This window comes from Tympanuchus pallidicinctus, unplaced genomic scaffold, assembly GCF_026119805.1.
Source record: "Tympanuchus pallidicinctus isolate F22 unplaced genomic scaffold, pur_lepc_1.0 scaffold38, whole genome shotgun sequence".
Classification (NCBI taxonomy): domain Eukaryota; kingdom Metazoa; phylum Chordata; class Aves; order Galliformes; family Phasianidae; genus Tympanuchus; species Tympanuchus pallidicinctus.
In genome coordinates this window covers 600154-626033 of record NW_026294756.1, presented here as the reverse complement: position 1 = coordinate 626033, position 25880 = coordinate 600154, and the positions used below count along the sequence as shown (strand labels likewise).

The window sequence follows — 25880 nt, the reverse complement described above, 5'->3', positions numbered from 1 at the left end:
AGGAGAGCTGAGCTGTGCTGGGGGCTGTGGGGAAGGAATGTTTGCCCAGTGCTCTGCTGTGCTCAGATGGGTGAGGGCAGGACGTGAGTTGGAGCAGCTGCAGATGCTTTGAGCTGGCAATGGAACCAGCAGCTCCAGCTCTGCCCCGGCAGTACTGAGCACCAGCAATGCTCCTGCTTCCTGTTCTCTGCCCTTCCTATGTGCAACATGGGAACCAACGACACAAGGACTAGAAGTGCACTGAGGATACTAATGAAAGTAGGGCACAGTATCTTTCATATCGACCTGTTAACGGCAACTTATCTGCAACTCCTTGAAGCTAATTATTTTACACGTTTAAATTAGGGTAATTAGATCAGCAGGAATTGAACTAAAACCAAACGCTGGTAGCCTTGTGAGGATTTTCTGAAATGGGGTTCTGTATTCCATCTGCATCTCCTTCCACCGAGGGAAACGACTGAGTTCCCAGAGGGAAGCATGGAAATTTCGATCACTTCCTCCGTTATCACACATCACGTCCCATCTGCATCGTTAATTGCCATAAAATGCAGGGAGGGAGAAGGAATACTGGTAACAGAACCCTGCAAGGAAGTCGCTTCCCTTTCAAACTCTGAGACACTTCAGAGCCCCTCAGATCCAGTTTCTGCTCTGCGCTGGTGGTTACTGACAGGCAGCACAGCTCACCAACAGAACAGTCTTTAATTTTCAGATGTCCATTCCAGAGTTCTTGTCCACGCTCTGAGTGAGGCAGCACAGCCTTCTCTTCAGGAATCCAAAGGCCGAGAATCCGTGTTATTTTCCAAACAAGAAAATGTAAGAGAACTTTTATTTGAAAAATGAAAAAGAGTTTCAGAAAAAAAATGCTCAACTTTTCAATGCAACTTGCAATTCAACTTTCAGCTCCTTTAACAAAAGGAGCTGCACAGCTGGAGTTCTGACCAAACCTCAGCAATAAATCCCCAACAATTTAGGCAGTATTTACGTCAGTTCACGACTCTTCTGCACAGAAAAGATGCATCACAGTATCACTAAAAGCACATTAGAAAAATAAATGTATGGGAAGTTTTAAAAACAGTTAAATAAAGAGAAAAGAGAGAAAAATAGAGAAAGATGTGAAGACGACTCAGGGACTTCTAACAAAGCATTGGATCTGACACCAATACTATGGTCAGTGACAAGTAATCTAACCTGATGAAAAATGAGGGTAGTAGCAACCTCTCGGGACATTGGGAGACTTAATTAGTTGCTATTCGTAGATTAAACACAAAGTCTGAAGGTGAAAGGCACTAAATGCTAAGTATTATTAGCTTCTGAAGTATTAACTTCTGTAATTGGGCGACTCCAACAATACAAAAAAGTGGATCAGTGTCAATTTTTGATAAAAAAAAAAATTTATTCTTATGGTTCTAATGTGTCAAAAAGGCATTTTGCTTTTAAAAGTACCAGCTGCTAACACGACTGTGCGACGCACAATGCTGCTTGTCACCTTCAGTTCTGAGCTTCTGACTCCTACCCAAATTGACATTCCACATTCCTTAGCAGGAAACCTCATCTGAAGCAAGCAGCTCCACGAGCTGCACACACTGCACTGCGCTGCACTCCTTGAGGAAAACTCACAAGCATTTATTCATTAAGACAAGGCACGTCTGCTTGTACTGCTGAGCTCTCTCTTACAGCCTCTGATCTTTCTGTGGTCAGTTCTGGATTTTCCAAGTCTGCATTGGTGTCTTTGGAGCTGGTCTCTCCGATCCTCCAAGGCAGAGATATATGGCCCTTGTAGAAATTCCAAATGAACAAGAAAAAGAAAAGAAGAGCAAAACCTGCACCCAGGAGTTTTAAAACAAGATTCTCCTTTTGGCTGCCCACAGATTTCTGTTTTGGTGCGTCTTTCAGTAAATAAGTTGATACTGAGGACTGAAATCCCACAGCTTCTCCTTCGTTATTGCCATCTGTTGCAGCATTAACATTTGCCTTCTCTGTACTCTGCTGTGCATAAAGGGCATAACGGGCCACAGTGACAAAGAATTCCTTTGCTCTGGATGTCTCTACTGAGAGGCAATCATAGAATCCAGTCTCAGCCGCTGTCGCATTAAATATTGCTATGCCTCCATCATACAGGAGGTATTTAGAGTCCTTATCCTGAATTCGGCTCCCATTGAACTTCCACACTACTCTTGCCAGATTTGAAAGAGGAACACATTTAAGATGAACATTGTTTCCAAGAGTAAAGAGGTGTTTTCTCACATCATTCTCTGCAATTATGAAGATAATGTTTTAAGTAAGAACACCGAAGATTTAGCTGAACGTACAAAAGCAGATGCATGCTCAGAACACACCACTGAACCTGCCAGTCTGAAAACAGGTAATGGACACATAAGCAAAGACAAAGCAATCCCACGACTAAGAGGTCCAACACAGGGGCAGGGTGCCTCTGCTGGCCTTACTCCTGCTGAGGTGTAACCAAAAGATACGGGACCAGAAGTTTTAATGTGCTTTTGGCTCACCTTCAAATGTGGGCACACATAAACAGATCAATCTTTGTATGCCTCAGTTCTTCTATTTGTTAATGACACAGCTTCACGGATCTGTCCGTGTAGATCTGTGAAATGTTTATATTAGGTATTTTAAAGTTTCTCTATTGGCCCAAGGAGTGCCCTAGTGTCATTTGTGGTGTACTCTCAGACAAGATTACAGACAACAGACTTTAAAAAGACATAAGGGGAGGTAAGAGAGAGATTTTGTGACACTGACAGAAGCCATGCACCTTGCAACTCATTACAAAGTCAATGAATAACAACACACACGTGAAATTCCACATTTAAAAGAATACCAATTTCACTAAAAATAAGTATTTTCAATGGCTGATAACAAATCATCTTCTTTTTAAGTGTACTTTTGAATAGCTTTTGTGATCTGCCTGCAGAACAGCATCCTAAAAGCAGTGACAGATTTAATAGGACAGCTAATGCACCATGTGATTTCTGCAGTGCACGTGGGAGGGAAACGAACACACACACACACACACACACCCCTGCTTCCTGAGTTTCAGCCTGACTGAAAGGGTTAAGATCATTAGGTGGTACTAATTGTGGGTTTTTTTTCCCTATCTTTATTATTCACAAAGAGTAACAATGAGTATGATTGTAATACTGTGGTTTTCTATAGTGTAAGGATCCCAGTGACCACATGCTGAACAAACATTTCAGTTGCATGATGTTAGAAGACTCATTTGTCAAATAAAAGCTCACATACCTGCACTAAGGCAGCCAGAAGCATCCCCATATTTCACATTTTGGATTAAATTCCTGGGAAAATAAAAACATCAACAGAACTGTAACAACCAGAGAGATGTTCCACCATTTCTAGGAACCACCCCAGTTTTGTGTTGCAGGCAGTAGGAGCGCACTTATAAAGCAATCTGGCAGACCTGAATGACCTGCCTGGATGCCGACCTGTGCGACCTGCTGTAGGGAACCTGCTTTGGCAGGGGGGTTGGACTCAATGATCTCTGGAGGTCCCTTCCAAGCCCCACAATTCTGTGATTCTGTGACTTACTGTGTACCAGCAGGCTGATGTGGCAGCAGAACACAGGCACGGGCAGCCTGAGACCAGGCGCAGTATGGGTCCCTGGCCAGGACGCAATCCAAGCAGCGCTTGTAGCGCTGGCAGCCCGAAACTGGAAGCTGCAGCACTGCAGACGGGGACCCCACATAGAGCATCCCCTAGAAACACAGGAGGGAGGTTTCGTTTCATAATGGTGAATGAGATTTTAGATTGTTATTTTCTAACGTGGATTATATTATTTCCTAGTAGTTATTAAAAAAAAAACACAGTAAACTAAAATCCTTGAAGGAATGGATGCTGATATAAATAAGAAAAAACAGCTCTGTGTAACATGTAAAACAATAGAGTTCCTTCCCTATTTCTTTTAATGACCATAAGGCTTGCAATAAATAACATTCTTACACTAACATGCTCTTTTTCTATAGATAAAAACATGCATTGTGTTATTAGCTCATATGTGATGGAAACAGAATTACGAGGTATTTACAGGCTACCTAAGGTCAGAAGAACACTAGAGAAGAGCCAGGCCTGAGGCAAGTCATTACAGCAGTCACTTCCCATGCGCAGGGACAGCAGCTCTACCTTTTTAGCAGACAGCTGCAGGAACTGCACAGGCTCAGGGGACAGAAACAGCTGCAGCTCTTCCACAATGAACATTTCTCCATCGCAATTGAGAGCTTTATGCAAATATCCATCATCTACATAAAAATAAATGCATTTTTATCTATGGACTTGTTTAAACATTGCATAACATTTTAGCCTGATAATTCACATTCCAATTAGGTGAGATGGAGCAGACATTCCTGGGCATAAGGAATTTATGAAATTCTTCAAAGCAATGTTTATTTTTTCTTTTAATAATCTTTTTTTTTTTCCCCCCGGAGAAAAAAGACCTCAAACAATCCCTGAATTTGCAAATATCGTTCTGTGAAGTCTCCTTTGATATGGAAAGTTTCTAAAGAGAACCTTTTAATGTCCAACAAGCCAAAACCATTTAATCTAACTGATATGAAAATATTCAACCAGCAAGACAGCTCCTGAATGCAAAACTTCAAACAAAGCTAATGAATTCTGTTATTTTTTTGAAGCGCAAAAAAATCTGTCACAAAATACAGAAAGATGAATAATATCTTCTAAAATTAAAACCCTCACCTGTTCCTAGAAACATAACATCGTAGGTCTGCTTATCCAGGCCAGTAACTCTGTCTACCACAATCCTGGTGTAGTTTGAGCTCCTCTTCAGCAGTGCTGGCCTACCACCGACTGGATTTACAGCGCCATCCATCAGAGGGTGATCTCTAGCAAACTGCAGGACTTTGTCAGGCAGGTCAGAAGATGTATTATACCCCAGATTCCGGGCAAAATTATCAATACACTGGAAACAAAACACGTTACAACTGATTACAATTGCTTTTACATCGCAGCAAGGTATGTGAAAAACACTGAATTTTCTTCTAAATCCTGGTATTTCCATTTAGCTCCAAACATGAACAGTCATGATTTCCTCAAACAAACCAGTTAATAACCCCACAGCTCCTGCAGAACAGAACTGCAGAGCAGCTGTCCTAAGAGAAGCCTGTGACAGAGCGAGCAGCTCTCTGCTGACTAGAAACACAGCATTTATATTGGTAAAACAGGCACTCATGCTTTGCTACCAAAAAAAAAAGATGAGAGCAACTATTGTTTAATTAGTACAAGGAAAATTGTATTTACAGCACCAGGACGTGGAACTGGCACCTCTCCTCTAAAGGCCACCCATCTAACGTGGGAATGCTCCACAGCTATGGGGCCCCTGTAGCTTCCTTTGGAGAAGGCTTCCTGAATGCCTGCCATGCTGTACGCACACACAGCTGATACGTCCAACCTGCCCCTGAGAAGAAAGAAACAGAACTCCTGCAAAATAAAAGCAGGTTTTATATGGGAAGAAACACTACAAAATAACCAGATTGAAAGAACAAACGTATATAGAAAGAAGTAGTGGAAAGTAACCACAATGCACACATGTGAAAGTAAAAAAATACCTATTTCTATGTTGCAGTTTTCACGATTCCCTGAAGGAATAAAACAAAGACATTCACAAAATACTGTATTAAATAGGTTTCTATTAAAAATCATATAACCACCCTCCAATAAATTGGAATAGGTAACAAAACGAGCACCTTTTAGACAAATTCTGTGTCTCTTTACCACACCCAAAGGAATAAACGCTGTGACAGAGAACAGAACCTGCCAGCAGGAATAAGCTGACAGGTGAACAGGTGGCAGCAGGTTAAGCCATGCAGTGCTGATGAACTGCATTCTGAGCATCCTGATGCTTTGACAAACCATGCAAGTTACTCATGGCTACTTTGGTATTTTTTGACAGGCAAAGTTGGAGACACTTTGTCTTACTCAGAGCAGTAAGAAAAAGTCAGCAAATCGTAGAACATGAAAGCAGTCTGGAGTTCTGGCTTTGTTTTCACAGAACATCACACATACAAGCAGGCCATGACAAATGCTGCTTTTGGAACAGAAGAATAATTCTGCACCCTGAAATGTCAGGTATTTCCTGTACTGCAGCGTACACCAGAACCCAGGGCTTTGTGTAATTAATTATGCAATTTTGAACATAATTACTCCACTATCTGAGTGGAGAAAACATAACTCTCGAGATCTGACTTAGTAACAGCTTTGGATTAGTGCTCAGTTGATGGTCTTGGAACCAATCCCATCTTGTTTCAGAAGGTGACAACGTTTGCTCAGAATGATCGTGCTGTAAGAAAAACAAACACGGGCCAATTAAACAGCAGAGTAAGCAGCTGAGAGCTCCTTGTTCTGAGTGAACACCACAAGGCCCAGGCTGTTAAAACCGAAGCAGAGCCCTTATTCAGCTCATCACACACTCAGCAGCACATGAAGCCCTCTATCTTACCACTGCTGGGAAAAAATTCCGTAAAAGACGCTGTCCTGCCACTTCCCTCTCCTAAGGAAAAAGATGTCCTGAATGATATTGAAATGGAAGTCGAGTTCTGGAACGGAGCAGGAAAGTCGGGCTTTTAAAAACGAAGTCCATCTTCTCTGCAGTAAGCGCTTCCCACCAAGGTCACCCTAAATAAAAGAACACCATCAACACTGCAACACATAAAATGTAGATTATCATCTGATAATGTTGCTGTAGTAAAAGAAATATAGCTGTCCTTTCAATACAAATCTCAGTTCTAAGACCTAGAAAAAAGGTTTAAATGTCAAATGCAAGCTGAGCAGCTGGTTCTGTTCTAGCGTGAAAGAAAAGAGAGAGAAAATTCAGGAGTAAAACATACCGAATTTTGTTTGGCTAAACCAACATTAAACGCTCAACTACAAAACTTCATCTGAAATACTGTAAACAAAATCTTTATATTTCAAACACTAACTTTGCAGATTCGGGCAATTCTGGACACCAGAATCTTGTCATAGAATTCAAACTCAACAGCTGTTTCAGTGAAGAACACATAAATTTTATCATCATCTCCATCTGGACTAAACTCACTTTCAGGTACTATTTCCATGCCAACAAAGCTTGGTTCTGAAATGCATAAATACAAAAAGCAATTTAAGTTAGCACTAAGAAAACTCACAAACAGCAGATATTGATTTAACAGTAAGTCTAATTAAAGTTAAGAGCTGAAAAGTATTTATGAATATGAAAAATTAAAAGAAGGAATTGCGTTTTAAATGGAGAGAGGCAGAGGCTTGCCTCATCACTGCAGATCTCAGGCACAACGTTTTGAATTCCCATTTCAGGCCACTGCCAACCCAACATAACACACTGTTACATTCTAGAGATGGATCACACACCAACAGATGCTCTCTTGAGCCTGAAGTATGCATAAAGCTTCTTACCATTTAGCCAAGACGTTTTAAATTCTGTTCTTACAGGATTTTGCATGCTGCGAAGTATTATAGGTTCTGTTCCCAAGAAATTATTTGAAGTAGCTGAGTAAAATGCCCCATCTGTAAAGGTTTGGAGAAAACTAAAAGCATCAAGTACTTTATTTTAAAATACAAAGGCAAATCTTAAGGAACAAATGGGTTGTTATTCAAAAGCAGAATGAAGATAACAAAAAGTCTTCAAGGCTGTACATCAGTGAAAACACACCTACAAAAACAGCTGCATGTTTCAGAGTTGGCTCAAAAGGACACTTCCCTCTGCTCTCTTCAGCTCTTCCTTGCAAATGCATCTTTGTCCTCTGGATAACCTAAGGCAAGCAATCACTTTGATAGGATGAAGAAAACACCCTTTCAGTGTATTAACATTGGCAAATTGGCAATGAATTAACAACTGGCAAATGCGCTTAAAGGAAAACAATCACAGAAGTAACTACAGAAATGTGAATCTCATGCAAAAAGAAACAGCATCTGGGCATCTTGGTGTTTCACGTGTTTCTGAGAGAACCAGGAGAGTTATGAATTTTCAAATGAAACATTCTTAGAAAGGCGTTTAAAAATCTGCCACAACTTGAGCTCCTTCAAGTAAAACCCACATTCAGATCTAATTACCATGTGGTCACACAGCGGGTGATAGGCGTTTGTCCCACAGACATACAGGTGGGAATCATTGATCTTACGCAGGACGAGGATGTAGTTTTGGCACCTTATCTGAAACAATGAAACAAAACAAAAGAGCACACTTAAATCCTGTGACAGATTGCATGCGAAAATTTTCTTGCCTTAGCAGCACACAAAGAAACCAACAGGTTTAAATGAACTTGATTTTAGTTCTTTACTAAAAAGAAACATCAAACTGCAGCCATTTTGATTTTAGCTAATAAGCTGGGGGAGGAAACTAAGGTTTCACCCACCTTGTCCTTGCCTCTACGAATACATTCCAGCTGTCTTTCCTGCGTAGCCAACCAGTGTTCCTACAGAGTGGGCTTCTTAGTTGGTATGCTGCAAAACTTAGCTCAAAATTACGCGTAAAAAGAAAATCAAAGGAAACTTAACATTGAATACACTGAGGTATATAAGCACTTTTCTAGATGCCTGTGTAAAGTGCAAGGTGCTGTAAAAAACAACCTGGATAGAGGTATAAAAGGGGCCTCAAAAATAAGAGTTAGCAATAAAGCTTCAGGATTTGAAATGTAAAATTATATATGTTAAAATCAGCATATTACATCCAAATAAATAAATCCACAGTCAAAGTTTTGCTTTGATTTGAAAAAAGGCTGAAAATGAAGGCAGGTCCTTCACTTACCCTGGCAGTTTCTCTGGAAATGTTATTCAAATCCAGGGCAGATATTACATCCCTGCCTCCAACAAACAGCCTATCAGTTTCTTCATCCACAAGGAGAGCGGAGACATTGGACAAGCCTTCTTTCACAAACATTTCTGCATTTAGAGCTATGAAACACAGACGTTATTTTAAAGCAAATTATCACTGGGAACTCAGTGTTATGTAGTAAGAATTCCAGGTTGAAAATAAATAATAACCAAGCAATGTGAAAGCTTATATGTACTTCCAAAAGAGTTTCTAAATAATCCAAAGTATTCAGATAAGCATATGTATATTCTTTCCCCAATTTAACACAGGAAGAATAAACAACACTATCATTATTACACTACATTTGGGTGTTCCTGAGTCATTTACATAAATGCAAGTAAAACACTGGGGTGAGACAGTCAATAGCATTCCTTCCTGCCCCTAGTAAGAAATGAACCCCCAGTACTGTTTTATGTTTCTTTCTGCTCATCAAATGACTCCTTTTCACTTACTTTGGTATTTTACTGTTTTTCTGGGAATGCAGTTCCCAACAGATGCTTTTACCTCTTGCATTAATTGCAAAACAAGACAAAGGACAACAGCAGTGCCACCCATTTCCTGAGACTCAACTAGAAAAACGTTTTTCCCAGCTTTTACTCCTTGTTATAATCACAATTTCTTCATGGTTCTTGAAGATGTCCTGCTGACAACCTCCAAAGCAGGTATTTCCTGATAATCTTGGCAGTAAACCTTTAAAGTGCTCCAGCAAATCCCAAGCAAAACCAGTGCTAGGCAGCAGTCACCTGCAATTACAGAAAGCACAACGCCAGCTTCCACACCTCTTTTTGTAAAGAATCTGTGCTTTTTCCAATTTCAACTGTGTGCAAATGGCAACACCTGAGGAAACCACTGATGTAAGCCAAATGAAGTAACTTTAGGAATTAAATGAAGTTAATAAATCACGTTGGAAACTTGAGAATGCTATTAAATAAATGTCTGCCACTGTATTGTAACCCAGGCTGTGACTGCCATGGACAGACACTGCCCACACCTTGGCTGAGGCATTTTCTGGGCCAGCAGCACAGACCGTGGCATTTGAGAACCAATTTCTTCTGATCAGCATTGATCTCAGCCCCTAGGATGGCTGCTCAAAACACCACGCATTCACAGCCATCCCATCTCACCTGTATTGCAGTGGACAAACCTCAATTCCAACCCTGATTCCCACAGCAAATTCAGCTTCGACCCCTTCCCTCGGGGACCACATCCCGAGGCTGTGGCAGGGCAGTCATGCCCCGTTAGCCTCCTCCAGCTATCCCTCAACCACACATCATCCCACCCCGCTAAGAACGCACCCAGCAGCCCGCACCGCAGCGCCCGAGGCCGGCTCCCCTCAGCCCACGGACCCCAAGATGGCGGCCCCTCCCTCAGCCCCGCGCCCGTTGGCGCCCCGCGCTGCGCTCACGTGACGCTCCCCGCCTGCGGGCGGGAAGGCGGTGTCGCGTGAGGTGCGTTGTGTGGAAACCCGAAGAAAATCATTATCGTCGGTCCCTAATTGAACTTTTTCTTTTACTGACGCTGGTTTCTCGAGCAGTGTTAGGACCGAGCTACTGATAGTCAGCAGGAGCGGTTGCTTTTCATTTCTGTGTCAAATGACACGCAGAACAATTCGTTTTTCTTTATCGTTTCTATGATACAGTTTTATGCACTGCTTATGTGCAGGAGTAAGCTATGAGTTTGGAAAAGACATACAAATCAAATACGCGTGAAGCTGATTTGTGTCTTCTCAGTGACTGATGGATAAGGAGCGAAATAAAGCCTGGGCTGCTCTGTGTGGGGAGCACTGCAGATGAGCAGAACCCTGCCAGTAAACACACAGCGACTGACAGGGCATCAAAGGCAGAGCTTTGGGTTCTCAGTCCTTTCTCCTTACGGATGGTTTTTCGTACTTCTGACTTCCTATCCACCAGCTCTGTCTCTAGAGGTCTTGCAAACCTGTACAGACTGTTAACCCCAACAACAAACCAGGCTGTAAGGAAGTTCTGCCAAGCGGGCAGCTGTTAAAAATAAGATTTCCTTGCATTCCATTTGCTGCTTTTCTGTTGTGTTGTTATCCAACGAAACCCAACCTGCCCCTCGGAGCACAGCTTTGCTAGGAGGCAATCTTCAAGAAAACGAGCACAGCCTTCTAATGGCAGGAACGAGGCACAAGAAGCTCAGAGAACACACCGTGTGCCAGCGCTTTCCTGACCAGCAGTAACTTTATTGCCCACAGACAACACAAACATTTTCCACGCTTGCTGCAATTGAGCAAGTCACCTCCGTGACAAAGTTGACAAAAGCCATTTATCCCAGAAGTCCCCTGTTGCTCTTTGAGCATGTTCTCATCTGAGGAGCTCATTACTGCCCAGATCTACAGCCCGGTTGTGATCGGCCACTCAGTTGTGAGATATGCAGAAAGAAGGATGCGACAGGACTTTGGAGAATTTATTTTTAATTAGAAAATATACCTGTTCGTAGCATAGAAAACAATCCAAACAAATAACATTTGAATTTCTGAATCCAGACTTTTCTTTTTTAGCATGACACATCGTGATGAACTTCAAAGCAAAATGGAATAGGAAAAAAGTACCGTACATCGATTCTGAGAAGTAACATCTCGGCACAGATGAAGCGTTCACGCTAAGGATGACGGAGCGTTGTCAAAAAACAAACAATAAATAGGAAAAACGTAACTGGTGTTACAACAAAGGAAAGCCTCAGAGACAAAACAAACAAAAAAAACCCCTCATATGATTTCAACACAATTACTCCAAATGGCGTATTAGCAACTACAGTTCTTCACTCTGTTAAAACACCTCCCCAAAACAGGGATCTCCTCATTCCTCTCCAATGAGAGCAAACACCCTTCTTCTAGAACCAGGTCCTTACACGTGTAACAACTGTTTAAAGGGAAAGGAGAAAAACAGAGGAAAAAGGCAGAGCTGGGACTCGAGTGTGTCTAGTAAATCTTGCCATAGGTGTCAGTGTAAAAGCAAGGGACAGGAGACTCAGCCTGTATCCTTAGCAAATAAATATGTGCACTTCAGCTCTCAACAGAACCTGGCTGCACAACTGTTAAATTTCAGTTTGCTGCGGTTTTTTTTTCTCCTCGTATCCCATCTAAAGAAGGAATTCAAATTTAAAGGCAATAAACCACACATATATGCAGAAAGTTTTGCTGTCTTAAAGTCAGAACATGAAGAAAACTGGAAACGACTGCGGATAAAAAGTAAAACTGGCATTCTAACTGGAGCACAACGGTTCTGGCGTTCATTTGGAGACTAACACTGCTGTGTATGGGTTTAATACACTGGAAGCCACGTGAAGAAGTAACTAAGAAATGATTTCGTGGCTGTTCTCAACAGAAGCTTTTAGCAGCACAGAAACAGAGGGACCTTCCTTCCCTCACACACTAAAATCCTGCTTTACATTAACATAACACTGCATAATCTCAATTCCACTTGTTAGTGCCAAAAATGATGCACATCTCTTACGAACGGCCAAACTCACAAGCAAAACATTTAAACCACATAGTGTTTAGTTCTATATTTATTGCAGATATTAAAAGATTAACAATGCTAACAGTTTTACTTACACTGAAAGGAAACGTCAGTTACCCAATAACATAAGCATCTAATGTTACTAGCTAAATGCTACTGCCAATTTGCATGGAACAGAAACTAGCAAATTGCTCTGCAAGATTAATGGCAAAACAAACAAGCAAAAAAACCAAACAAAAACAAAACAAAAAAACAACAGAAAAAACCCAACCAAAAGACAGTAGACACACCACTGCAGTTAGTTAAAATGTTCACTGAAGCTTGCAGTCTTCATGGAAGAGAGCCTGGAACTAAAATAACAGAAAAGAAGCTAGTAAACTTTCAACAAGGCAATGTATCTGCATAACAAATGTTGCATATGTACATATTTAAATTTTCAAATCAGAGCTGCCTGCAAAAGCAGGTCAAAATAAAAGGAAATTCCTTTTGCAAAAGGAGCATAAGGTCATCTCTTGGTAACACAAGATAAAAGTGGCAAATCGTAACTCACGAGAGAGCAACACTGGAATCTCAGCACCAATACTGCTCTGTTGATGTCTTGTCCAAAATTAAAGTTTGGCACAAGAAAGACAGACCATACTGTAACTACAGCCATCCAGAGTAGCAGGTTAAGATTTTCACTTTTAGTTTCAAGACAGCATTGCACTCTAAATTGAACTGCAATCAGAAAGGAAGGTACCCTTTTCCAATCTGGATACCAAGAGTTTTCCCAGATTGGGCAAGCAGGCGTTTAGCAAAGGCACCCAAATGGGACTGCGGCCAAACTCGGGTTAAGTCAGAGCAGCGCAGAATGCTGATCTAGGCTGAGAGGCTGGATTTCAATCCAGCGTGAAACGACACTGCCTTGTGCCTTTCTGCAAGTAGTGCAACACATAATAAGAACGCTACCAAAACGCAAATGTTAAAGAGGAGGTTAACTGGAAGTTTGCAAGGAAATAATAAAAGCTGTGAACAGAAAAACTGGCAGCTTCATCAATGGAACTAAAGGAAAAACTGATCCCTTTTGAGAAATAACTCAGAAGCCAACAACATCAGTTCCAGACTGTCACTGTAAAACACAGTGACTGATAGTTAGCCATAGGCTCACGTTTCGGATTACATAACTGCTAACCAGGCACAGAAGAGAGGCAGTGAAGAATACACCCAGCTGGGAACTTAACAGGCACCACCAAACACCATGACTGATGTCCTTTAAAGTAGGTACAAAACATTTATGGATTTAAAGCATCTCCAAGTAAAGTAAAGCCTACAGAAATCTCCAGACCATCAAATGTCTTTAATTAAATGTGATAACCAGATAAACTTATGTGTATTTATGGTCTTCGTGCTTCAGCTCCTTGTTAACGTAAAGGTGAAGACATGTGATGTCCATGGAAAAACAGAACTAGCAGCGTGGTATTTTTCTGCACCTGCCATTATGGTTTTATGTAGTGATCAGCGTGCTTCAAAGCAACTAAAACAGTGATCAGAAAATTACACCAAAACATGACGCTGTTTCTTTTAGTTTCACAAACCCAAACCATAAAGAAAAAAGGCTTGCATTCATGATGGTTGTTACAGGCCAGAAAAAGTTTGTTGCTACAGAACGGAAACAAATAAACTCCCTTTCAACCAGCAGGGTTTGTAATGGAGAGTATATAATGTTCTTTAAACAGCAGACACAGGCACGTTTGTAACTGAAGAGCACACTTTGTTGTGTATTTGTCAGTTAGGAGCTTGAGGTGCTGCTACACTACGGTGGAGGGCACAAGCTCTTTGCTCTGTGAGGAAGCATGATGCAGGATGGGAACATCAGCAAGACAGCACTCGCTCCTAATAAGCAAAACATGCGTCAGCTCAAGATGAAATCTTTAAAGAGAACTTCAGTGAAGTAGGTTTTGGTACTGTAATATTCAAGTGAAGACTTTTAACTAATTTTAGGAAGGTAAAGATGGAGAAGCATGTTAAAAAAGTGCATGACATCCTGCCACTTTCAGTAATCCAGTCACAGAGCTCTTGTTGATGCGCTTGTCTGAAAAAGATGAATGATCAGACTTTGAATGTTTATTTGTGGTAACACTGCTAAATCTTTCATGTCTTCAGAGCTGCTTCACCAAGAAGTTAGGAATTGCTTTTTGTTGAAGCAGAGTAGGTTAATCCAGTCTTCTCTCTCATTTGAAATAGTCCCTCAGAATTACAAGCTTTTTGTCTTATTGCATGGGGTTTTCCAATGAAAACTTCTGCAAAGCCAATATTTAATAGAAACAGAAATTACTCTCTAAACTGATGGTCTTACAAAACTGATGGTCCACTTCCAGATGACTTTGGATTATTTGATTTCCAAGTATCTTCTCCAGTATTTTCTGCAAACACACAAATCACACCTGGTCATGGCTTAAACTTCCTTGAATAGGAAAGCTATTATTCAAGAATTGGTTGAACAAGAGCTGCAAACTTGTGTAAAATCAAAAAGTACATATAAAATATGCACTGCTTGTTTGCTACAATGGAAAACCTTAGCAGCCAATGTTTCCAAGGAAGATTTCAGCACTCTCAGACTCAAATGAACTTACTTATTCATCCTACACTTCAAGTATAGAATCCTATATAAAATAAGCAGGTGGGTCCAGATTCTTCTTGAAACTGGCATGTGGAGGAAAGGAAACTGCTTTAGGCAGACTCGAAAAGCAGATGAGAAGATGAGCCCATCAATAACATGCAGCAAAGCACAAACTGAACTGCCTGGTAATGAGTTTTTAGTTTGAGAAGGTTCTCAGCTTCCAAAAGGAACAGAGCCAAAGCAGGCTAGTCGCAATGGTAACGTTGCTGTTTCTGTTGGTAGTAAGCTGCCTCACTTCAAAACAGGCAAACGTGGCCTAAGAGGAAAACTGGCACTTCCAAGAACAAAACAGTTGTTTCTCCCTCAGGAGATGATATCCAAGTTGTTAGCTTGCACAATTAAATACAAGACTAACTTTAATCTTGGAAAATCATAATTCATAAGCGTTCCAGTCCACTACTACAGAACAAAGCGTTCTTCACACTGGCACTCTGCTGAAGACTTTCACGCCGCAGCCTTTGCATATCCGTGCTCTTTCTAACGAGCAAATCTCTTATGCCACACCTAGAAAGTAAGATTTGGGGTAATTCAGCAGCTCAAGGTAGGTCTGGGTTTTCATGAAACGTTAAGAAGCCAGATATACTCATGGAAACAATATTTTCTTGGTAAAAGACGACTTTAAAAACCTGGTATTTTAATGTTTGCAGGAATTCACAAAGCAGACTTGTCCATTGCACATACCTACTTACTTGCTCTTTTCTGCCTGTACATTTGTATCATTCTTTGACGGAAAACATCAAATGCATCTTCTTTATTTTCTTCCCCTGCAACACCCAAGCCCTCCCCTGCAGAGGTAGCACCCCTAGGGAGTAAAATGAATAGTTAGAATACACTGTTTCTGTTACATTTGACAACGTGCAGAAGAGATCTAAACAATACCTTCCAACAGACACAACCTGAGGAAAAAGTAACTCTGCTTCGCTCAGGGGAGAAGGGGAGCAGAGACTCAGCACCTGACATCAGTGTAAAACAACTCCCACCTCCCATTACACATGCAAACACCCACTGGAAGAAACCACTCCGAGGATATTGAGGGACGGTGAAGACAGAGTTACCTAACAGATCAAATTCTTACGTTAACCGCTTTATTTGGAGTAGATGAGATCACCTGCTGAAAGGATGGCAAAAATTGCCTTGTTTCTCACACTTCAAAAGTGACAGAAGTCAGAGACTTTGAGGAATAAGGAGGAAACATCACAGAACCCTGGATGAAAGATGAAATTTTTACCAAGGGAACGTAGTGCTGCTTGCTTGAAATTTCTAGTACCCAAAGCAAGCTAAAGCCTTGCATGGCAGACATCACAGCCAAACCCAGAGCTCCTGACCTTTCAGGTGAAATATGAAATAAGAGCTAACTTCCTTCTCTTCACCCAAACATGCCAACAGGTGCAGACAGGCCTCAACACTATAAAACAGCATTCTGCACTGGAGGTAGATGGGGGCAGATGAGCCACAAGAATGTGGAGACACAAATAGTTAACAAAAACATCTTTCTCTGGCTTTGTGCATAGAACACAGGCATTACAAAGCTAAGATTAGTGAAAAGTCTGCCACAGGAATGTGCCAGTTTTATCCTCTGCGTTCATCATATTACTGTTACCCATTAAAGATTTCATTACATGAAGTGGGAAAAACTTTCTGACCCATGTACTAAAATTAGTCTGAGAACCTTAAGCAGAATCAAGAGAAATGGTTCTTATCTAAATTCTGCAGTAACAGGTCCACTTCAGCCAAGCAGGCCGTTGTACCATTGCAAAAGAATATTCACAGACTCCAACAAGCAAATTCCACTTCACAGTCCATGTTACAAATCCTGGATTCTGTTTTTCCTTTTGAACTGGGGAGACTCATAGCTGTGCCAACTAAGTTCTCCAGATAGGGAACAGTAACTTAAGATTGGTACGAAACTCCATTCAAAACATTTGTAGCCATCATTTCCTTGAGGGGTCACCTCTCAATTCATTTGAGAAATTCATTCTTTTACAGCAACAAAAATATGAGTTGCCCCAGCAGCCTTTCAAAGAAAAGCCTTAAGCTTCTCCAATAAAAAAGAGCCCCAAGTTCCGCTGTGTGACAACTGATGTAACTGAATTTATTACTTTCAGACAGAAAAGTGCTACACGTTGTTTGATATAAGTGCTACACTGGAATTGGAGCGCCTACCATTACCAATCCATCACCTTTTGCTAAGAGAAGATGAGACAGCATGCCGACTTGAAACAAGTCATCAGCAGAGGAGTCGGCAGCTTGAAAAGGTGAGGCAAGAGCAAAGGCTGCAGTTTAACCACAGGGAACAAAAACCCAAACACTCTGCACTGTAACAAAGCAACAGGAAAGTAAAACATTAAGTTGCACCGGTTTCATTCTCACCCAGATGAGCTTCAAGTATTTTCCAAAGAATGATTTTGACTGGAAAGTAAAGAGAGGTGGACACCATGAAAACAATCAATGACTCGGACTTACCTCGACAGAAGGTAAGTTCTAAGAAAAACAAACCTTCACTGCTCTAAATCACTTTATGGGTGATAAAGTAATGGACTCAGACTGGCAAAACACTATTTTCACTTACTAAAAAACTGGTTCTTAAAGATGGACAGAAATGTTTAGAATATGAGGGGTTAACTATCAGACCAAAACCAATTAAATAGCTTACTATTAGCTGTGCAGCAAGACTTGTGCCAGGAGCTATAGAAATGAAAATGTTGACGATATATTTGGTCCCAACAAGTTTTGAGGTGAAGAACCCAAGGTTCTGACACTTGTGAGCACAAGAGAGCTGGAAGAGAGGTTGGCTGCTTTCTCATTGTCCAATTGTTGCAGATGAAAGATCAATGGAAAAAAATACAGTAATGGCCACTGGACCATAGGGAACCATCACAAAAAGAGAAAGCAAACAACTGGAAGTATGCCACCAACTAAAATGACCAGTACTGTCAAAGGCACAAAGAGAACATTAACCCACAAATTCCATGTACGGACTAGAAAGCTTGGCATAGGGGTTTAGAGACAAGTAAATTGATTCTGCCTCCTTATTCAGTCAGGGAGTTGATGCCCATTCCTCAGCAATAGACACAGGATACAGCAACTTTAAAAGACAAAGCGAAGATTCAAAAACAGAAGCACATTTTAAAGGAAGAAGCACACTTACCTTCTGGCACACTTACCTCTTTTAGCACGCAATGGAATGAATCACATATTTACAGTGAAAATGATGTTGTTGCCTACACCTAGGGAGTACTGTGCATGATATTCCCAGAGTCTATTTATATCTTACACACCTAGCATGTTGGCAAGGAGATCCCCAAGATAGCAGGTATTAAAAACAAAAACAACTAAATATAGCAAACAAAACCATCTCCTGAATAATAGGGGAACCCAGGTATCTTTTGAAAGCGTCCACACACCGCAGCGTTCGCACTGCGACTTCAGTGATGTCAAAGCGCACAGCAAGGAACAGCCAACTTCCAGACCAGACTGTGCTCAGCCTGGCCACAAAAACGCGTGAGGTCTGCACGCTCTACTTTGCTGAGGCCAAAGACCACATCAAGAAGGAAACAAAACACGGAATTGGCCACATCAAGGAGGGTTAAGATAGAAATAGTTACTACTAGGATCCCAGCCTGTTCCACAGCTGCCAGATTTCTGCAGTTTGTTCCCATTACATACACTTTCACAGGCTCTCTGATTCCTTTTCCTCGTGTACCCAGGCCATGTCCTTCTTGCCAGCCCATCTTCTGAAGCATCTGGAAACCTACATTTCTGTTTGTCAGTTTCTTGTGTGAAAATTCTAAATCTTTTGGTTTCTGTGGAGAGGGAAAAAAAAAAAAAAAAAAAAGCAGAGAAACAAAGATACTCCCTGAAGCCACACAGAAAAAAACCTAAGAGCAAGTATGTGCCTTGTTAGTTTATAACAATAAATAAATCAGCAAATATATTTCAGGTTCAGAAACTGCTTCATTACACTGTGATAGAGCACACTTTCATATTTTGAAATGCAGTTATGTTTTTTAGTAGCAAACACCGAATGATCTGACTACTGAATCCCTATTACTGCAGCAAACAAGCTGCTGCTATTTTTCAATTTTTCAATAATACTTTCCAGCAATGCTCTCATTTCTTGACTTTTTTCCTCACACATTAACACACAGCTCAACAGTCTTTTAATCATAAAATGTCCAGTTGTCAGAGGCTGTCTCCTGTATGCACAGCTGATTTTCAGATCCCCAGAATGAAATGCAAACCAGAAGAGTTCTTTACCTTCTTCTTCTTTGTAACAGGGCAGCCACGAGGTCGATCATAAGCAATTCTGACAGGTTCATGAACTGCAAGTCAAATCAAAGACAAGAAACAGCTGTAAAGAAAACCACGTTTTAATACAGAACTCAAAAGTACACGATCAATTGGGACTCTAACTTAGTATGCTGGCCTAGGATCAGAATCAAGAAGTATCAGAATGAAACCAAACCAAACGGAGACACTTCACACCTCAGTAGCAAAAAAAAAAAAAAAGAAAGAATTAAGGGCACTCCAGTATTTAGTTTCATACACATCTTGCCAGCAACAATCCACTGACAAATATATTAAGGACTTCAAATCTTTCACTTCTGGACTGAAATGAGGTTATTTTATATCACTTTCATACCACAAACGACAACCTTCACCAGTAACAATCATTACACAGAGAGAAGACATTTGTTAGAGCAGCTGTAAGGCACATATGATCAGTTTTAAGCTCCTTATCTCTCAATTCTCAGACTGCCACGACCCCCCTCCACCACTGTGGCTGTTCTGACAGAATCTGACAGGCCAACCCAGACAGTCAAACATTCCAGGTGAGCTCAGTGCCGTATTTCAATCTGCCAAACCCACCACACACTGATGAACTGAACCTGCAGAAGTGACGACGCTGTTTTTCCAAGCTGCAGAGGGAAGGCAGCATTCCCATGCACTCAACACTGAGTGTTGAGGGGTGATGTTTGATGCAGGTAACCTCAAAGCAAACTCTGCTATTGTGCCACAATACAAGAACTGTTACACCATTTACTCTGTTTTGCCTTTGTCAGCTCAAGTGAAAACTGTATTTATTTTCCTATTGCTGAGATGTAATTCTTTCACTGACAATCAGTAATAAAGTACATATGATACACAAATTCTGTAGCCCTATGTTCAAAATACCTCCCAAGTCACGCTCACCTTTTGGCTCTTCTATGAGGCATATCCTTTTAGACGCAGGAATCATACCAACTTTCAGAGACTTGCTGCTGATTCTCTTGCGGGGAAACAGGGTTCCAGTGGCAGGAGCTGATGCCTGTGTTGACAGATTTGGTATAGCACCATCAGATGATGTAGCAAGCTGTGTTTCACCTGTTGAAATTTCCTCTCCTGTTTTGGAAATCATCTCTTCAGCAAGGTTTTCCACACTTCTACCTGCTGAGATATCATCATCTTCTCCCTCCTCAGCTTGCTCCATTTCTTCCAAAGGTCGGGAAATATCCTCCTCAAACTCGGCTTCCTCCTCATTGTCCTCCTCTTCTTCTTCTTCCTCTTCCTCCTCCTCTGAGATATCCACATTTCTCTCTTCAGGTTTAGCATCTTCCCCAGCATCATTTGCTTCCTTCACATCACTGAAGTTAATAGAGGGACATAACTCATAGACCTTCATGCGGTAGAACTTGAAAGCAGAACTGTTTCGATCCTGTAGAAACCTGGACAAAAATCGCAGTGAAAATATTATCAGGAACATTTTCTTATCTGGAAGCAAGATACTTCAAACAAATCTCTGGTCATCCCAGGTATGTTTGTGAAGAATCACACAATTCCTCTGCACGTGCCAAGTACTGCAATCATTCTCCTTAATTCTTACAGAGCGCAGCTCCTAGAATGTGCTGTAAAGAATTCAGTGCAATGATCTTCACTGTGCAGATGTGAAAGTAAGGCAAAAAGCTGCCTTCAGATCACACAAAAGGGAAGCAGCAAACCCCAGGAAAGACTCCAGCTCCTCCAAGCTGCAGTCACACGCATACAGAAATAGGTTAACTGATTCTGAGGGAGACAGACGAGATCCCAGGGCTCCACGGCTGTTGGCAAAGTACAACAGTGAAACACCTCTAATTTACACTACAGCACTTAAGCCACCAGTGAGCAAAGCCTCATTTTAAAGAAAAACATAACAAAACGTAAAATACTTTGACAGAATACTATTTTGAGATGCAAGCAGATAACTTGGGCTTCTGACACAGATGAAAGTCCAGGCTACTCACCAAAGGTCCGGGTTATCCGCACTGTTGTCTATGCTGAACTGCTCAATTTCTGGTCCTACCTGAGCAACAAACTTGGCAAGCTTCTCAGCTGTCTCCATCGTTTTAGCATCCACTGCAGGAAACAGATCACTCATTATCCACAGCTTCATGCAAAATCTGCATTGCTGGAAGATCACAATACAGTTCAGAACCATCTACTCCAGTTGAACAAATGCCATTAGAATTTCCAGCACAACATCCTACGAAATTCCTTTCCCACACAATTTGCTATTTAAAATCTAATCTTGAATTGTCACTTACCATCAGGAAACTGACAGGGCAATGATGAGAAAAGTTCAGGCGGTGCCAGTAAATCCTCTGAATCCACCCTTCCTTCTGATGGCAGAGGGACCTCTGAGCTGGTGCCACATTGGGAGGATGATGGACCAAGAGAAGAATTCTTCTCACACGTGGTGGTTTCTGATACAGAAGGCTCTGACTGGACCGACCCTTGAAGATGCTTGTCTTGCTGTTTCAGCACTGTACCAGCTGACAGCAAAGTCTGTGTCCCTGTGGTCGTTCTCCTCACCTTCCTTCCTCGAATTCCACGCTGTGCAGTAACTCCAGTCCTTCTCCTTTTGAACAGCCTTCTCTTAATGCTTGCGACCTTCCTGGCATACAACATGGCCCTGACTGATTCTGTGGCAGATTCTTCCAGTGCTCTGCCCTCCCCACCTGCTTCCTCTCCTGACGATGTCTTTCTTTGCACCTCTGACAACTTCAGTCTGTAATATTTGTATTCTAGACTATCTTCATCAGACAAGAACCTAAATAAAATCATATACATAAAACAAAAGCCTAAGCCAAAAGCACAACTCATTTCGAATTCTCAGATCAGAAACTCAGTAGTATTTGATCTTTTTTCTCCAGGGTTATACACCAGCCACTAAAGCAACTCCATTTCTAAAGCAATAAAGTAGGCCAAGCAAATAAATGATGGTTTGGACATAAATCATTTGGCTAGTAATTAATCAGCCATGCTGCAATTCACATGTGCAGAGATACTGCTGTACTAACAGTAAGTGCTTCACCTTTGATTTCCCAACGTAAAATACTACACCCATAAGTCTGCTACATGACCACATATTAACTGCATTTATTTACTTCCACCTTGTAGATGTAAGTTGACGTGAACATATCCTACTTGGATCAGCACAGTCATTACTGACAGAGCAAACAGAACGTGGTCTACTAAAACAAAGGCAAGAAGACAATTTCCAGGGATGTCAGGGAGGACAAGAGGCTGCAGAAACATTTTCAAACAGCTTAACTACATACACTATAGGCTTCAATCTTACATCCACCGAACGAAATATGGAATTTAATGAAACATATTCCAAATACCTTCAGTGGAGCAGAGCAAGGCAGTATTAGGGCATAGCGTTCAAACACACCTACCAATATTCAGGACAGTTCTTTTGAGCATTTCTCTCTTTGGCAGACAAGGTTCCTGAAACAATGCTATTCACGAGCTGTTCGATGGTTTCTACCATTTCCCGATCAGCTCGCTGTGGGACTGTGGGAAAAAACAAAACGCAGTCAATCGACAGCTCTAAGGACGTGCCTGCAGCTGATAAAGCCATAACATAACATCTCTGACTTCTCCTCTCTGCAAACACTTCTCCCATCATGCAGCCAGCAACAGAGGTGGCCCCAGCCTCTCCATCCCCAAGGTGACAAGTTGGGGGGAGGGCAGATGAGGTGACGTGGGAGAGGGGAGGAAGGAGACACGCTTTCACCTGCACAAGCAGGCACAGGGCAGAAAGCCACAGCTAAGCAGGCAGCATTCACTGCCTCAGCACTGCCTGTGATTTACGTGGAATTCCCAGTTTGTTATTTGTGAACTTGTAAAGCTGTAGCGACAAGACAACGAACTACTGACAAATAAAGAGATCACATGCTGCAAATAATCTTACAATGATTCACTCACTTTTAACTTTTGTCTCAGGAGAGGGTTTTTTAAGCTGCACCGTGGACTCTGCTTCAGCTTTTTTCATCTGAATTGGATATCCACTTTTCTCCAACCAAGCCTTTAAGTTCTCAATGTATTCTCTTCCAAACAATGTCGAATCATCAAAGTTTGGGAACAGGGTTGGTGCTGGAGCCATTTCCTGTAGCCCTACAGCTTCCAGTATTTTCTCTTGCCTGAAAACAGATGCTAATGCAAAGGTCTGACCCAGAAGTGCTAAAGACTTACGACAAAGAGAAACAGTGGTCTCAAAAGCACTCGCCATTTCTCTGGGGTTACCAAATCCGTTTGTCTTAATGCTTAATTCATAAGCATTGCAGGCCATAAGCAGAGGCGTGACACCCTTTAGCAGGCGGTCTTGTAGCCTCATTATATATTTATCAAAAGGTTTTATTATTTCAAAGAAGCAGTTCTTTGTTTTCACAGCACCCTTGTCCAACAGCATATTTAAAAACTCATTGTCCACCTTGGGAGTTTTCAAAGCAGCATGTTGTAAACTCTTGATAGTAAAGAAACAATAATCTCTGTGTTCTGGCTTTAAGGAGCATTTGAACGAAGCAAGCATCTTTGCACATGTTTCTGTCTCCAGCTCAAAGAGAGCTCCAAAGAGTCGAGAAAATTCCGCATCGTTTTTTATTGTGTGAAATCCAGCCCATTTTATGATTTGTACTCCAAACGTCGAGAAAATGTCAGACTTGTCCACGAGCTCAAAATTGAGATTTCTGAAAACGTGTGCAGGCTTCGGGAGCCTGAGAATAGGCCTTGGGGCTGCCATAGCTGGCCTCTGATTAGGCTGTGGAGGCAGCTTCTGATTGGGGTGCTGGATGGCCACCGGCCTCTGGTTGGGTCGGTCAGCAGTTTCTGCCATTTGATCAGGCTGCACAGTTGGCTTCTGATCAGGGCCTGGCTGCAGTTTTTTAGTGTTCCATTTCTTTAGAGGGGTTTTGATGTCTCCTTTGAATAGCTTAGCCTTAATAGTGCCCCTTGTAATTCGCCTCCCTCGCAGGGCTCTTCCCCTGCCAATGCTGCCCCTCCGTATTGGGGGTCGGAACTCACTGTCGGATTGAATTCCGAAGTCTACATCATACTCCTGACTTTCCATGTTGCCATATTCATCTTCCATGAGTCCAGGTGATCTAAAATCACCTAAAATATCTGTAGAACTAAAGTCAGTTTCGTGTGGTCCGGTAGCTTCCCAAGAGTCAGGATATCCATAGTCCTGATCATGAGAAGCCAGGCCCCCGTACTCCCGGTCCCGAGGCAGGGGGTGCCCATATTCCCGGCCACGAGAAGCCGGCCGCCCGTACTCCCGCTCCCGTGCTGCTGGGTGCCCGTATTCCCGGTCACGAGACGCCGGGTGGCCAAACTGCTCATGGTAGTAGTTAGCTTTCCTTATGAGGGGGCTCGCAGGTCTGTAAGAAGGTCCTGGATACTCATCTCTAGGGTTCTCAGTCCAGTCATCGTGTGAATGGTGCTGGGCATCGTCGTATCTCCCATCATCATGAAAGCTGTCTTCATACCTTGGTCTCGGGGCTGGCCTTGAATGAGCTGCAATGACAAAAAACACACTGATGTGTTTTCCTGGATGCATTAAACAATTCATAACAGCAAAAAGCACCGAATGACTAAAAAAGCCTACAGAGACATTACAAAGCAATTTATTAAGTCTGAAACACAAGTTCTGCCATAAAGCTTCCTTCCTTCTCACTCCCTACTTCCTACCCAGGAAGATTTCAATGTACATAATGCTCACACAGGGATTTCTCTGTGTAAAAGGATCAGAATATTCACATTCTGTTCTAACACCCGATGTCAGAATTCCACAGCAGAACAGCAAATAATATCTGCTACAGACACAACCACCAGGATGACAACAATAAAGGCAGAAATGATGGAATTTCCTGTACAGAACCCAGGAATCCCCATTCCAGTATTTATGTTTGGAAGGCAAAAGATGCTCGGAGGAAAAAAAAAATAAAATAAAATCAAACCAAATTAAGTCGTTTGTTTAAGATACGACGACTCGAGCAGAAGAGATTTCATTTTAAAGCTCCCTGCCTCCTGCAGATGGAACCCACGCCATTTTTCCACACCTCTCCAACAGGAGCTTTAGAAGACAGAAGGACGCGTTTCGCGCCCGTTCACCACAGCTTTCACCACAAAAACCACACAAAGCCTCCGAGGCTGCAAAGGCCCGGCCCAGCAGCCCCGGCTCACACACGATTTCCTTTGTGTGAAATTCGTTTTTTACCCGATATTTGCCCTCCGTTTTAAAACATCGGCGGCCGCGCCGAGCCGCCAGCCCCAAAAGGCGGCGGTTTTTGGCAGCGCAGCAGCGCAGCTCCCCGCCTCGCCTCCCGTTACCTTTGAAGCGCCGCATCGCCTCTCGCGCCGCCCCGCCCCGCTCCGCGCGGTACCGCTTCACTTTGTCCTGCACCGCCGCATCGAACGTCTCCCGCGTGATCCGCCGCGAGGCCATCTTCCCTGCAGCGAAACACCACAAAGCTCCGCTCACCCGGCACCGGGCGGCCCGGCCCGAGGGAACGGCGGCACCTCCCGCGCTCCGACCCCTTGCTCGGCGGGAGGCCTGGCCCGCCCCGCCCCAGCCGGCCCTTCCCTCGCTGAGGCG

The 25880-nt window shown here is 42.3% G+C and overlaps 2 protein-coding genes across 8 annotated transcripts; both read right to left on the bottom strand.

The window, feature by feature from the left end:
* Positions 1 to 911: 911 nt before the first annotated feature.
* Positions 912 to 10633, bottom strand: LOC128088862 (semaphorin-4D-like). Of its 2 annotated transcripts, none has more exons than XM_052699736.1 (15): positions 10138 to 10633; positions 9295 to 9585; positions 8777 to 8922; positions 8385 to 8444; positions 8083 to 8181; positions 7682 to 7781; positions 7426 to 7536; positions 6957 to 7108; positions 6476 to 6651; positions 5278 to 5434; positions 4717 to 4939; positions 4147 to 4262; positions 3556 to 3722; positions 3253 to 3305; positions 912 to 2252 (listed from the first exon to the last, which is right to left on the bottom strand). In XM_052699736.1, the coding sequence occupies exons 2-15, from the start codon at positions 9395 to 9397 to the stop codon at positions 1624 to 1626; spliced, it is 2292 nt and encodes a 763-aa protein (XP_052555696.1). In that variant the 5' UTR covers positions 9398 to 9585; positions 10138 to 10633; the 3' UTR covers positions 912 to 1623. The 2 variants fall into 2 exon arrangements, with proteins under 2 accessions (XP_052555696.1, XP_052555697.1); XM_052699737.1 differs by lacking the exon at positions 10138 to 10633 and adding an exon at positions 9987 to 10121.
* Positions 10634 to 11255: 622 nt separating this feature from the next.
* On the bottom strand, positions 11256 to 25873 carry SUGP2 (SURP and G-patch domain containing 2). Of its 6 annotated transcripts, none has more exons than XM_052699785.1 (10): positions 25616 to 25872; positions 23213 to 24799; positions 22681 to 22798; positions 21544 to 22049; positions 21244 to 21355; positions 20177 to 20688; positions 19241 to 19305; positions 18650 to 18786; positions 15665 to 15785; positions 11256 to 15487 (listed from the first exon to the last, which is right to left on the bottom strand). In XM_052699785.1, exons 1-9 carry the CDS (start codon positions 25728 to 25730, stop codon positions 15665 to 15667), a joined length of 3273 nt encoding a protein of 1090 aa, XP_052555745.1. In that variant the 5' UTR covers positions 25731 to 25872; the 3' UTR covers positions 11256 to 15487. The 6 variants fall into 6 exon arrangements, 5 of the variants coding, with proteins under 5 accessions (XP_052555745.1, XP_052555747.1, XP_052555748.1 ...); XM_052699787.1 differs by having other exon boundaries at positions 11256 to 14726; XM_052699788.1 differs by having other exon boundaries at positions 11256 to 12674.
* Positions 25874 to 25880: the final 7 nt, after the last annotated feature.

Excerpts from the sequence above, each read along its gene's own strand:
- LOC128088862 (XM_052699736.1), bottom strand. The coding sequence starts at position 9,397 with ATGGGTGGCACTGCTGTTGTCCTTTGTCTTGTTTTGCAATTAATGCAA. Across the intron at positions 3,723-4,146 it reads TGCAGCTGTCTGCTAAAAAG|GGGATGCTCTATGTGGGGTC; the intron begins GTAGAGCTGCTG and ends CTGTGTTTCTAG. Across the intron at positions 2,253-3,252 it reads TTCTGGCTGCCTTAGTGCAG|AGAATGATGTGAGAAAACAC; the intron begins GTATGTGAGCTT and ends TCATAATTGCAG.
- SUGP2 (XM_052699784.1), bottom strand. The coding sequence starts at position 25,730 with ATGGCCTCGCGGCGGATCACGCGGGAGACGTTCGATGCGGCGGTGCAG. Across the intron at positions 20,689-21,243 it reads GCGGATAACCCGGACCTTTG|GTTTCTACAGGATCGAAACA; the intron begins GTGAGTAGCCTG and ends ATTTTTGTCCAG. Across the intron at positions 19,306-20,176 it reads CCTCATAGAAGAGCCAAAAG|TTCATGAACCTGTCAGAATT; the intron begins GTGAGCGTGACT and ends TTTGACTTGCAG.